General features: G+C 32.6%; 1 protein-coding gene across 1 annotated transcript in view; it reads right to left on the bottom strand.

The window, feature by feature from the left end:
* The window catches only part of LOC117177032 (PAX-interacting protein 1-like), an 83,972-nt gene extending 69,151 nt beyond the window's left edge, over positions 1-14,821 (bottom strand). The window contains exon 1 of the mRNA XM_033367492.1: positions 14,771-14,821. Within this exon, the coding sequence (XP_033223383.1) occupies positions 14,771-14,779 (9 nt within the window). The 5' untranslated portion in view covers positions 14,780-14,821. The remainder of the gene's footprint in view (positions 1-14,770) is intronic.
* Between the last annotated feature and the right edge of the window lie 347 nt (positions 14,822-15,168).

Raw genomic sequence — 15,168 nt, forward strand, 5'->3', positions numbered from 1 at the left:
CCCCCCCCCCCCCTACTGTGTTGCATTCATGTGCGCATAAAGCGTCTGTCAAAGTGCATTGAGGTGTGGGCAATTTTTTTTCACGCACCTTGGCCGGGTTCAATTGATTAGACATTTAATGACTTGCTTAAAATAATGTTCATACTCGTCATATACACACACGAAAATAGCAATAACGCGAGTCAGCTTGCGCAGTTTACAACTTTCTCTTCTTGGTCCCACAATATTGCTGCAAAATATCACGCGAGATCCGTAAAAATGTCACCTGGATACCAATATCGATACCAGGGATGCCTCACTGATCTGTATCTTCGAGATCGTATTGTTAGATGACAAAATTATGTTTGAGAATCTGCTCTTTAGTATGTGAACAAAGTAAATTCTTTCTCTGCTTAGAAAAGCGATCAACAGCCTACAAATTAAGTAGTCCTATTTTAACTTTGTATCGGCTCTCTTCAAATAATTTTCAGCTGATAATATCTTTTTTATGTTCTTATAAAGCACAAGTTTTATAATAAACTCAAAATTATTAAAATAGTTCTGAACTAGAAAGCCAAGTTAACTTGAATAATTACATTCCTAATTTATTGATAGATTTTTTATTTGTCACTGGATGAATCAAGAATTATGTGTTTACCTTCGCAAACTCAGGTTCGCGAAAAGAAAAAAGACGAACGCGAAATAAGAGTAACTTGAGCTTAGAAGCAGTTAAAAGCGTGTCACGATATCTGTCACAGAAAAATTATTATTTGAATTGGTTTCTCGAATCTTGAGAATAAGGTCAACTGGTAAACGTTTTTACTACAATTTAAAAAAGCAAATTGTCAAAGACGCACGCATCGATCATCATTTACAAAACTTATTAATATACTGTAAAAAATGGAACATGAATTCACTGTTTATTTCAACAGCCACAGTGGTAATTTATTCTTTCATAAATTCTTCCAGAAAAACAAAACAATGGAAATTGAGGTTTCAGAAAGGCGAATGTTTACAGCTTTCTTATTTCATGAACATATAAAAGAAAAAAGAACAATAAAAATATTATAAATAAAAGCCAGTGACACCACAGTTGATTTTTTTCGAAAAACAAGTGCACTGCAGAGGTAGGACGATGATTTATTGTATTTGATTTTTCTTCATCAATATGTGTTATACGCTCGGTTTATGGTCAAAGACTTAAAGAATGAAAGACTGGGATTTATGTCCTAACGTGTGGCATCTTCTAAAAAACGTTGTAATTACTTTCTCTTAGGCGTCGTTATCTCGGGGTCAAGTAGCCCCGGTGAGAATTTCTTCGGCAACTTCCAATGCATACCTCACACATCAAAATTACATTCATCCACCCGCTAATTAATTGGCAAATTATTTTGAAAAATTGTCATGCAATTATTCTATAAAAGAATGCTTTCGAACAAAACTGTTGTAGATAAAGAAGGAAAATCTGCATACAATCAGACAACTTTCATTTCAGGCAATAAAATAATTTACTATTGTCAACTGACGGGCAAGAATAAAACAATGGATGATTCCATGTTTCAAAATGGAAACTTCACAAATAATAACAATTTTAATTTCAAATTCTCTAAAAACCAACAATTTTATTAGATATTCAAAACTGTACATGGCCCTTTTCAAAACTTAAATATTCTGAATATTCTACTCCATTTGACCAAATCGTAGTTTTAAAGAGGAATGTGTTAAGATCACACCATAAACATAAGCCAAACAAATTATTTTCTTAAATTTTGCGTTTAGGAAGTTCTGACATGACATCCTTAATTTTTTATTGGAAATACAATATTCAAAGCAAAAAATAAAATTTACTTTCCAACAAAAAAACGACGTCACAACTTACTGTAACAAAATTGAGCCATAATTGGTTCATGTTTAACAGTATCAACATTGAAAGTAATTCAGTTGTTTTTCAATTTCATATTGTTCATGAGAGCCAGCATAGCTGAACTTCAAAATAAGTTTGTAAAAAAATAAGCTGAAACCAAATCAAAAACTAATTTCTTCTGTGTTACTTTATTAATTTACTTTTACTTTGAAAATATTGATTTAAAAAAAAGAATGTATGTCAAGAGCAGGTATATAAGCTAAATTTGCTTTATGAATGAGACTTTCTCAGGGTATCATCAATAATTGAATAATGAATTCAAATCAATTCAAATTTACAATTTGATGAATGTAAGTGATAAGATAGTCGTTTGATTAAGTGTCGGATTCGTTTTGTGGCGTTAAAAAGTGTTTAGTAATGGAAAAGCGAGATGTTCCTTCGTGGGTAGAAGACAATCACATGAGTTGCGTTTTAGTAGGAATGTCCTTACGTCGTACCGCGCCTTTCTTGTCCAATTAAAATAAAAATGATTCTCCTACGCTATTGTTAATTGCTATCAACAAACAGTTGACATAAGTTAGTCTCTATTGGTGAGAGTGTTCGTCAATTGACATACTATACAATTAGATCTATTAGAGATATGTTAACTTGACTATAGAAATCTCTTTCGACGTCAATCGGCATACAGTACCGCCGACACACGATGCTTATCGCCTGTTACACTCATTACTTTTCATGTAAGGCCCAGTTTAACTATATGTATTTACATAAAATTAATGCCTATGAAGAAATAATAGTTACAGGAAAAATTCACATGGTAATATTTTAGGTGAATCTATGTCTTATTGATTTAATACATGAATATTGAATACAAATCTCTAATATCCATATCATAAATTTCATTTTAACTTCTGCTTCCATTTTATCAAGACGTCCGATTTATTGCATTGAATTTTAATATTTTTCATAAATTTCAGATATTTAATATTTAATAAGAATTATTTATCTCTTCAATTAATTTGCTGTAAAATATTCTTATTAATAAATAATAATAAAGTATAATAAACGAGTAAAAAAGCTTCACAGTAATGCAAGATAATGAATTTTAAATGTAGATGAATTTCATTTTTGCATTAAATTAAGTAAGTCACTTCATTTCAACCAGAAATGGAACTTGAGTGCAGTGTCTCCTATCTGATATACGAGTAATATGACGATTAACCGACAGGTATGTTGAGTTTAGGATGATTTTCATTCACGCGCTCTGAAATTCAATTTGTGCTAGCAGAAAGGCATGCGCGAAATGGATGCGGCGATGCGCAAACACTTAGACGGATTTCGGCGATTTTAGACGAGGTGCCAAGAGAGCAGCTGAGAGTAACGAATATGAGGCGTTCTCTCGAAGAAGGACCTACTGTCGGCGAGAAAACTATAGGCATCTGCCTTTGAGGCTTAACAACTCAGTCACAAAAAATGCTAGCGCAACAAAAAAACAGTCATATAAAAGCTGAAAGTCTTCTACGTAAATGAGCTAGAAGACGTTTATGTAAAAAAAATTTTGTGTTTGACAGACTGAAAAATGTAACAATAAGTAAGGATTTTCTGGTACATTTAAGAACAGTCAAGTTTAGAGCATTATTTCCTACACAAGGAACGGTTGTGAACCAGTTGCAGTTGACAAATTTAAAAAATAATACAAATTGTTGCTTAAAAGTACAAAAATGTGCAACTATATTATCTTCAATTCTAATACAGATATTAAAGCGATTTAAACTGAAAACTGTAATGGATAGGCTCTGTATTTATTTTCAATCACCCCTAAGGAAGTGTTAGTCTTATTTCTTGTAAAAATCACGATATTTCTAGACATTTTTTTGGAAAATAAGTGACAGAAAGCAGGGCGGGCCCGTTTTTTTACTGCCGAACGCTGGTCCCTTTCTTCGACCCGTGGCCAGATGCCATCCAAGCATTCAGAACCAGGGGTCGAAGAATAGCACCAGCGGTCGGCAGTAAAACAAAAAAGCCCCCCCCCCTGCTTTCTGGCACTTCTTTCCATAAAAATTTTTTTTAAAATATCGCGATTTTCACAAAAAAGAAGACTAACACATCCTCCTGGGTGATTGAAAATAAATACAGAGCCTATCCATTACAGTTTGCAGTTTGAATCGCTTTAATATCTGTATTAGAACTGAAGATAATATAGTTGCACATTTTGGTACTTATAAGCAACAATTTTTATTATTTTTTAAATTGCTTTACTGCAACTGGTTCACAACAGTTTTCCTCATACTCATGAATTTTTTCAAATTTTTTCCATCGCCCCTTGTATAAGAAATAATGCTCTAAGCTTGACTGTTCTTAAATGTACCCAAAAATTCTTACTTTTTTTTACATTTTTCAGTCTGCTAAGCACAAACATTTTTTTACATAAACGTCATCAAGCTCATTAACGTAGAACACTTTCAGCTTTCAAATGACTGTTTTTTTGTTGCAATAGCACTTTTTTTACTGAGTTGTTAAGCTTCAAAGGCAGATGCCTATAGTTTTCTCGCCGATAGTAAGTGCAATTTAGTCGCTTCGAGAAAAAGCGATTTGAAAATTCAACATTCAAATTCAATATCGGTAAATATAAATAATCAAATTTTTTTATTGATTGTACGCATGTAGTTTCGTATAATGGATTTAGAGCTTAAATTCTTCAATATACATTTTTTAACAATATTTTTAGTGATAATTTATGCAGAAGCACTTAGGTCATTTTTCGGGCGAACTACTAAAAATATGTTTTATAGCTATAAAAACAAGAAAAAAAATAATAGTAGGAGATATTTATTTATATAATTTTATTTAATGATATAAAAACTAATAAACGTTATTTTTTATTATTCACTTATTTCTAAACCTAACTCACTGCACACTGAATTGTCACAAGCTGCACATGTGTCGTAGTAAAATTGTCTTATTACTTGGTTTAAGAAAATGTAAGAAAAATAAAAGATCTTTCTGTTTAGCTTCCTTGATACCAACTTGAGGCCTTTTTTTAATAGTTAAGTTGTCTTTGTTGCGAACATCCGCATTAATTTTAATATAGGTGAAACATCCACCACTACCACTGTATTTCTTATACGTAAAGAAGACTTTAGTAGGCTTGAAGAATTACTTAACGTACTTTTGAATTTAAAAAGCAGAATCTTTTGATTTTGAGCACGCTCACTTTTCCTTTTATTCTCTTCCCACCTATCTCGTCGCGATTTTCTTTTTAAACCATCGGTGCTGGTGCATGTTGAAGTTTTTGTAGAATTAAAAGTCATACATGAATCCATTATATTATATTTAAGAGGTATATCGCTTTAAAAATGTAAACAACACGGCTACACTGCTTGACTCTCACGACTCAAGTACAGGAGCCGAGTCCGCTGAGTCACCCGAATAAAAATTCTTCGACTTGAGTTCGACTTGAATTTCCCCCAATCAAGACATGCTGAAGTCGAAAAGTTCGACCTGACCATCTCTCAGTTTTGAGACGGAGCCAGACTTTAATCTATGCCTTTGAGACAAGTTTTTATGTCTTGAAGACATAAATTTATCTTTTGAGTCGTATTTTTATTACTCCATCACGTGCGGTTTATAACGAAATAAGCGAAATCGCGGTAAAATTTCAACCACAACCACGTCTCACGACCGTGAGATAGGTGATTACAGTCTGTAACTGAATCAATACGACGATCCAGCAAAAGCCACGTGCACTCTAAGAACACGGAGCGATCCAAGGACTACCGCCTTATGCATTTTTCCCGCAAGTGTTTGAGCATATTGTTGACACGCAGGGATGCTTTTTAGGCCATTAGCAAGTGAAAGCTTGTCACCTCCAAAAACGCCGATGATAAGGACGATTAATTTAACAGAATATTCCGGGTACAATCGTTGCAACTCCCTTATAAGGTCTCGATACCTCTCTTTCTTTTCATTCCCCTTGGCTATGATGTTTTTGTCAGCCAAATGAATAGAGTACTACCGGGACGGCAAGCATGTTCGTTGCAGATACTTTGTTCCTCGCCGACAGTTCGGAAGACCAAATCTGCCGGATAAGACGTTTGTATCTGCTTCGAAGAGTATCCTTTATAGATACCACATCTTGAATGCGGCTCTGTGGCACGCCCAGGTATGTATAAGTCTCTCCAGCGCAAAGGTATCGTATAGCGCTTCTATCAACGAGCTCAGGATCTTCAGGGATGCCATTAAGTGTCGCCCTGAAAAACACCTCTCTGAAAGGTGACCTTGTTAGTTGTCACACAATTTTTCCCAGATAAGATAGTAAATCTGGTTTTCCAAAGCGGCATTAATCTCTCTATGCACCTAACAATTTGCGGATGAACCTTTAAAATGTCCAAAAGACAGATGATAAGTCTATTCGATAGCCATCGATAGGTCACGCTGGTAGAATATATATATATATATATATATACGTCTGACGGTCGTGAGACGTGGTTGTAGCTGAAATTTTACCGCGATTTCGCTGGGAGCGGGTACAATTTTCCAGATTAGCACCCGCTCCCGGCGAAATCCTGCGGTTGTCCTTATGACAAATTTTTAATTATATATATATATTAAATCAACTTATTTACTTATTCTTATTTGTATTATACATGTTTGACGATGATACCGAAAATGTTGTTCGTTTTTACCTATTTCTAACGGCTTAGGAGACTCTTCTAGCAAGTTACAATTTTTATTTGTTTGAAGAAAGTTTTTAAGGGTTATACTCGTTCAGACCTACCGATTCGGAATTTTTAAATTAAAAATAACTAATTTAATAACTACAAATTTTTCATTTATCAATTTATATCTTATTTATGAGCCAAGAAAGGTTCGATAATCTCAGCCAAGACAATGCTCGTCTTAAGTCAAGTAAACGTCGTCTTAGCCAAGACAAGGCCAACTTAAGACAAGTGAACGCCGTTTTACCTGTCGTAGCCATAAAAGTAAGACGAATGCCTATGTCTCAACTCAGTTTTGAGACGCAGCCAGACATCGATGTCTTGGAGACGAACTCAAGACATAACCAAGTCGAAGCATTTTTATTCGGGCGAGCAAGAGACTACGCGGGCGCTAATATGGTAGGCGCGTGGTTTCGAACACCCACAGTTTGCTCAAAAATTGATTAAATGTCAAGAGATTTAGTATATAGATATTTTGGGACGTTGTCTTTCTATGAACATGTTCTCCCGAAAACGACCTAAGTCGCTTTAGGTCGTTCTTCGAGCGATCGCCTCATATGATGTCGATAGCAATAGCTGGATAGTATCGATCAACAGAGCTCATGGTATAGTCGTTTGGTCAATGTTTCCTATTTTGATATATGTACTTAGATCTATAACGGATTTTCATTATGAACAGAGTAATCGTTCATATGTGATAAAAGAAGATATAAAAAAGAATTGAAGATTTACGTTCTGTACCTGGTATTTCAACAATCAGCTGACTTAAATTAACCTATATGTATCATTACGCACGCACGCGTTGACGGGAAGTCAACAATCTTTCTGTCTTAAATTAACCTATAAAGTACATTTTACGTGCATAAAGCAGTTGACTTTCAACTAAGCGCGTTACTTAATATCATGTTACAATGATCAGTTGACTTTCAACTGGCGAATGATCCTTTTGGTTACATCTGAAAATCAACCGCCTTTCTCTACTGAAATTCAGATTCTTGTATCACTGTGTTTGAATAACTGAAGTAAAAAAATGTCTAACCCCTTATTTTTAATTCATTGCACTTTTCTCTTAATTTACACAAAACAAGTCTTCAAATAAAAAAATAAAATAAAAACTAGGCGACTTAAAAATCCCTGTAAGGGGCCATTCACAAAATACGTGACATCTTTTTCAGGAACTTCAACCCCCCCGCCCCCTCGTGATACCTTTTCCATTAGTCTGAAAATGGAGAAAGATACTTCAGCAGACCCCCCCCCCCCACTAAACGTATCACGTATTTTGTGAATGACCCCTAATTTGTATTCTCTCGTCTTCTATTACTTTATATATTTTAATCTTTAAAATAAAAATATTTACAAAAACTATTTGCTTTGAAATCATTTAATTTAACTAAAAGTCATGGCTACCACTTATTGATTTTCCACCCTAGGATTTGATGTAATTAGTGAGAAATCACAAAAATTATGTTCAGATATCTACTTTACAGATGAGCGAGCATCGCATCGGTCTCTAACCACCATGCATCTTTGACTGACGCTTGTAGCTCGGCACACCTACTAATAGTCAATAGAAACGTGAGAAATTCTAATGTGCTATTGGATCTACAATTTATTCTAATAATTGCTTATGCAGTTGATAATGAACATAGCACTTCCCAGTTTTATAATCTGTTTGTGCTAATATTGTAATAATTCGTTTCACTAATGCAATTATATTTTCCCCCGTCCTGTATATCCTGTATACATATACCTTTCAATAAGCTATAATCCTATATCTAATTACCACTGTGGACTTCAATCAATGATAGGTATGATGAAAATGTCGACAAAACCTGGCTTAGGTGCTTCGTTTGTATTAATTTTAGACTTGAAAAAATTCAAACTTGACAATCGGTGCTAATCTAGTTCACGAAATTTTCAGTTTTAAAATTATATTTATTCGAAAAGCCCATGTTATGAGCCTAATACGCCCCCTGAAAAGTGAGCGTTCTATAGACCTTTGCCATACCGACCAGGTAGCGGCAGTTAATTAGTTCCTCAAATGGCTACTGAATAACGAGCAGTGTATTTCATTAATTTACTGCACACACAATCACACACACACACATATCTAAAATCTTCATACACTTAAAGTCATAGGAAAAAACAACCAAAATATCACCTCCGAATATAAATGCAAAGTGAAAAAAGAAAAGGAAGATTTAGTACCCAAAAAATCTAGTGATAAATTTCAGCTGCCCTTGGAGAAACTTTGCAGATGAAGAGAAAAAAACAGCAGAAGTTTCGGTCAGATATATTCATCATTATCGAAAAACATTCACTTCATAGGGCGTTCTCGCACCATTTCGGTATAGAGCTACCTAACGCTCACTTTTCTGGGGGCTCTACAGTCTCATATCATCATGGTGTTTTCGAATAAAAAATCTTACATCACTCGCAGGGTTACACACGTCTTCACATAGACTTCAATTTTCGCAGGGACGCATAGTAAAACCATAATATTTTGCCATGGTTTTACTACGCTTCCAGCCAACATTGACATCCCAGGGTCTAACTCTACTTGTGATGTAATATATTATTAATATGGCGCTTCCCATTGGTAAGATTTTAGATTAAGTTTGAAAAAATAAGTTGCGGAATTCTCATCATGATACAATGGAAAGATCATTTGAAACTTTCCAACGAAATTCATCAAATTTCATATAATATGATATCAAAATTCCCCCATTAAATGAATCGCTGGCACATAGAAAGAACCGATTTTAGGCCGAACATCAGAAAAAAATTAATAACAATTATTCAAAAATGCATTTTTGAATTCTCAATATTCTATTCATTGAAAGACATACTAAAAATATTCCCTTAAAATTCCATCAAAAAATTGAAGAACAGATCACGAGTTGATGTGGAGAACAGATTAAAATAGATTTTTCTTTAAGTCAGTTTTTAGGTTTTAATTTAAATCCGACATCTATTTTTTTCAAGGTGAATGGACTGAATAGCATTTAGATATGTTTTTGTTTAAAAAATAATTTTTTAAACACGGCAAAAATAAAATTCTGTATTATGACTTTTCAAGTATCATGTAATTGATTCTCTACAAATAAGATATGATTATCATACGTGCTAAATACGAATTTAAATCCTGACTATATTTTCTATTCTGAAATCAAAAGCTTTAACTTATTCATTAACTACTCACTCTGAAGATCTTTACGACACTTTCGCTGATTTGAATTTAGACACAAAAACCTTGTCAACTTAAACATTTCCCGACTAAAACGCTAATAATAAATACGTGTTTTCTCCTGGATGCTAAGCTGTCATACGTTGACCATAAAATTAAATGTCAGAATTTACTTTAACTTGTTACCAGTAAAGGCTCCATTAACCGATGCGATATAAGTATCAAACAGACAAGATGCGTCTGATGCGATAAAAACGAAGATTTGTTTAAATAGCAAGAGTGAAAACGGTTCTTATACAGGAGGCCATCATTATATTTTTTATTCTTTTTAGAGGTCCCAACTTTTCTGTCCTCGGTAAGCAAAATCACGCGGACGTTTATGAAAAATACCACCACTGAGCGGTAATCGTAAATACAAGAGACACCTTTACTTCTTCAAAAGTATAAAACGATGAGATTTTGCCTAGTTGTGTCTATACTTTTACGTTTATGGTCGATGCGTGAGATAATTTGCGTGTATGTCTAGGAATCACGAAAAACGTAGAAAAATTTTCAGATTTTGGTCCACCTTTACTCAGATGTTCATACGAACAAAGAACGTAAATTGGATATGGATTGATAACAAAAAAAGTATTGTATTATAATATGATAGAAAGTATTCTTAGGTTCAAGATTCACAATCACAGAATTATTCTTTTAAGAAATAATATACACGGAAGTAATTTTTATAAATAATCGTCCCAGATTTAATCAAATGCCCCGCCTAATCTTCCATTGAAATCATGCAGGGGGACAAAAAGTGATTGAAACTTTATTTAACTCTCTAATAAGACTTTGGGATAGGCCACAAATTTCTAGAAATTCCGTCTAAATTTTATTAGGTGGTTGAAGATAATCCTCGAGATAATTATCGGACTATTTTCATTATTTCAAAAAGTGTTTTGAACCTTGTAATAAACGTCATACGAACATTTGAGAAATTTGTGACTTAATAATTATGGTTCCTAATTTTTTCTTGTTCTTCATTACTAAAAACGTTATACGTACAAAATAATTTGCCAGAATTCTTTAGCGAATAATTTAAATTTCATAAATGTTCAAATTCAAAAACCGAACAAAGGACTTTATAATCAACCATAGAACTGCATAATAATAAAATATTAATGGTATTTGAACTTTAAATAGTTTATTTAGAACGGTTATGCACTTGCTCTGCCACAGGGGTAGCAAAATAGGTATTCCTCGTATTATTGCTTATAAAAACAGATTTCACTTACTTTTACTCGTGATATTATATTGTTTAAAGTTTTATGATTAATAAAGTATGCAGTTTATGATACTATCGACCCCAACCACCCTTGCCCGTTTAAGCTCTTGGATTTCAATTGGGTAACGACCACTACTTATATGGTGTGTGCGCCTCTAGTTCTTTTACTGATGATTTGTTTTGGAGTATTTTTAAATTCAAATGCTTTACATTTTTTAGTGGTGTCAAATAATAAGTGCTTCAAATTCTCAACACATTTGAATTTGTAATGATTTAACATTTAGATTAGTCTTTTAAGGTATCTAAGTTTAACTATTTAAGCTAAGAATTATCTAAATTTATTCTTCGTAGAATTTTGAAAGATTTTAACAAGAATATTTTCAAATTCAGTTCTTTTTGAAGGTTTCAGAGCAATGTATGGCTAGGGATGGTCCTTGAACGCATTTTGACTTAAATTTTAAGTTGGAACGATTTTAAAATGCAATTATTTTTGTTTGATGAATTCTAAATTGTTAAAATAATAAATACGTTTCAATATAAACCTTTTCATCTTCATATTTTGGATATCTTCCAAATTTAAGGATTTGGATTATTAAAATTTTTAATTTAGAAGATTAAGTATTTGTTTATCATTTAACATAAAATCTTACACATTTAAAGCATCACATAAATCAAAACCAAATATAAAATTATGTAATCTGCACATTTGTAAAATAATTCTATTCTTCTGTACCTTAAATAGCTAGAGCTAGGACAAAAGGCTTAGGGACTTTCTGATAATAAATTACAAATTAAAAATCTCTGAATAACTTATAAAATTAATCTTAGAAATCATCTAATCTTGGTATAATTACTTAAATAATTCTTTTAATATACTGTTATTATTTTGGAAAATAAAATCGTTAATTAATATCGATTTTTTTCGTTCACCTTCTGTCAGATTGACGAGAAGCTTGTATATGTAAAAGAAGAAAGTTGTCCTCACTTAAACGCCCAAGGGGGTTCTACTAAGGTGCCTTCTCTTCCTTTCCCAATTGGAATTTTAATAAAATTTCGCTAACACATCAAAGCTTAGCATTTACATTTAAAATAGTCAAATAATTAGCATAAAACCAATTATATTTCCTTGTGTTTACTTAAATGACAAGCCAAAGCTAATATTTTATTTTCATTCTGTCTATTTCACTAGGATGATGAAATTTGACATACATTCAGAAATATGAAAAATTTGAACCCATTTTATATGGTTTATAGTTCGGAGAACTAAATATTCAATCGACATTTAATTTCAATACAAGGTTTATTGTCAAAAAATTGGCCATTTTATATAATGCAAATTTTCAAACCGCCTAAAATATGTTTTTAAATTAAGGATCACCTAGGAGAGTATAGATATATAATACTGACAGATCATTGAATGTATTTGTGATGGATATATTCTTCACATGTTACGAAAAGGTCACGTGACAGGCTGTGATAAAAAAAAAGTTTCAAAAATCTTTCAATCCTTAATCACTTAAGACCGTCAACAGCCGTTCATCAAAAAATCAGATTTTTCTAATTTTTAGGTAACAAGTCTATAATTATACATCATAAATACATGCATCAGATCAAAGTAAACTATTCTGCATCTCGAAAGGTGTTTATGAGTTATCGTTTACTCAATAGGAACCGCGAAAATTAAAAAAATGGAAAAAAACATTTTTTATGCAAAAAATCGATCAGAAAATGACCATACATCATTCCTCAATTTTGCTCAGAATTTTTTTTCAATGGAATTAAGGCCTGGCGGTTGAAGGGTTAAAAATATATGCAGAACAGATCAAAATATTAAAAAATATTACGCAAAAATAGTAGTCATTATTACCTATTATTTAGAACGAACGTTGATAAATTGATTTTGGACCATATTAAAATCTTTGTGAGTACAAAAAAAAATTTCAGCCGACACTAAAAATAGTTTGAACAGTTATTTTCGAGTTTTATCCTAAAATAGCAATGCAGCGTGACCAGAGGGAGAACGTGGAGTACAGACTTTAGACTAATTTTTAAAATCCTTAACTATAAATATTCAACTGGAATTCAAATTTTTGTCTGTTTCAATTCAATGTAATTGATATGTGTGAATCTCAAACATGAAAGAAATGATGTTAATATAATTTAGCAATTTTTAATTTGTAGGTTGAGACAGGTGCGCGACAAGATGTTTAGAGTACTTTTTTACTTATAATTTCAAAACAATATCGTCTGAAACTGTGAGACTTTAATAAATTGTGCTTTCGTACAATTAATTTTCTGAGAGAATTTTATAACGAATTTATTATTTAAAGGAAATGTGAAAAATGACTGGGACTTAAAATGGTCTACTTTTTGGCAATGACCTATAAATAAATGCGAACAGAAGGGGAGCAAAAACAATTTGAATTTAAATTTTAGATGGCAAAAACTCTCGAGTAACATTATCACAAAAATTAAACATAGTACAATTGAATTGTCTACTTTTTTAAATTCAGAAAATTTCAAAATTTATAGTGTGCAAAAGTACACATATATTTGAAATGGCTCTATTTAGACACTTTTTATTGACAATACAATAAATATAAAAAAAGACCACGACTAAGTTCATCGAAATTCGATAGAAGTAGATCAAATATTTCTGATGTGCTCAGACATTCCGTAAGAAAAACCTGACCTAGCTGATTGTTTTGTATGGGACTTTAAAATCTTAAAATACCACAAAGACTGTAAAATAAAAATAAGCTTTAAGATCATTTCAGGTAAAACATTAATATTAAATATGAAAACTGAAAGATTCATCGATCGCGATTTTCACATTGCACTTGACCGCGTTTAATCCAAGATATTCAAATGGGCGCTTGCTTTAATTCTCTCGACGTGACGACCCTCTCCGCTTTTACGAATCGTTACGATAATTGCCCACTCGTTTAACATAACCCACGATGTTATTCAGGGATACAGGGATATTTTTTTGTAGAACATCTGCAAGCCTTTCGCAGAAATCGCACACATTCTCGGAGATTCAAAGGCACGATTTTTGGCAGCCCACTTTCAGCACGTCGAACTTTTTGTAGCAATCGAACGAATCAATTCCTATTCCTTGGTCACTTAATATTTATTATAATGACAAAAGAATTTTATCTTCGATTTCCAACTCCGAAAAACACGCACTGTCACTGTACACAATTTATAATATACCACCACCCACAGAAATAAGAAATTACACAGTTCTATAATAAAGCAAAAAATAGAAGTCAGTGAACAGGATAGGCCAGAGATTTTCAGGTGGATTCTTAAGAAATGTCTTGTAGTGAAAATATGTTAATGTAGAAATTAACATTCTTTGAGATTCATTTGAAATTATATCAAATCCCTACAAAATGTAGCAATTTATTTCTTGTTATCAGAGTAAACCCAAAAATATCAATTTTTTGTACTTAACAACGATTGAAAAGAGTTTAAAACTATAGCTATAAATTTTTCGCAAATTTTTATACGATTGGATTTTTTCTAGACTCGGGAATGAAATGAGGCAAGAATGTTTATCTTTATTGAGGATTCGATTGATTTTGGATACAGATTATTAGAAATTGCAGAAGGTGAGAAATGAGTAAATGTGTGTTTTCAGGAAAACTTTGGATAAAAAAATGCGGAAGATAAGCTAGAGTAGGATGAAGAAGGAAAGAAGAAAGAGAGAAAGTGTGAAGCAATCAAGTAAACGTGGTTTCCTCACTCACCAAGTGCATGATGCTGTCTGTGCTCTCTCCAAGGAGGATCAGTACTTTTACTGACGAGGAAGATGATTTAGACTGAGACAGCACCTGAAAGCAAAAGGTGGGGCTGTTTAAATAACGAAGTGGTGATGGTAAAGATAATGGTAATGGGATACTGCTGCAAAGTGGGGAAAAGTAGAAATTTTGATCAATTGACTCCATAGCTTTATTTATTAACCGATTTTTTTATCTTGCTTCAGAAAACCCATTCAAGTCTGAAAAAGAAATGTTTCCGGAAATTTTCCATTTCTCAATTTAAATATAAAAAAATTGTATATTGAGATATATTAAAGATGGAAGAATTATAAATCAAAAAAAGATAGTGTGTAATAAACTGCCAACTCAAGATTCAAAACACAATT

The sequence above is a fragment of the Belonocnema kinseyi genome, chromosome 7, assembly GCF_010883055.1.
Source record: "Belonocnema kinseyi isolate 2016_QV_RU_SX_M_011 chromosome 7, B_treatae_v1, whole genome shotgun sequence".
In the NCBI taxonomy this organism is placed as follows: domain Eukaryota; kingdom Metazoa; phylum Arthropoda; class Insecta; order Hymenoptera; family Cynipidae; genus Belonocnema; species Belonocnema kinseyi.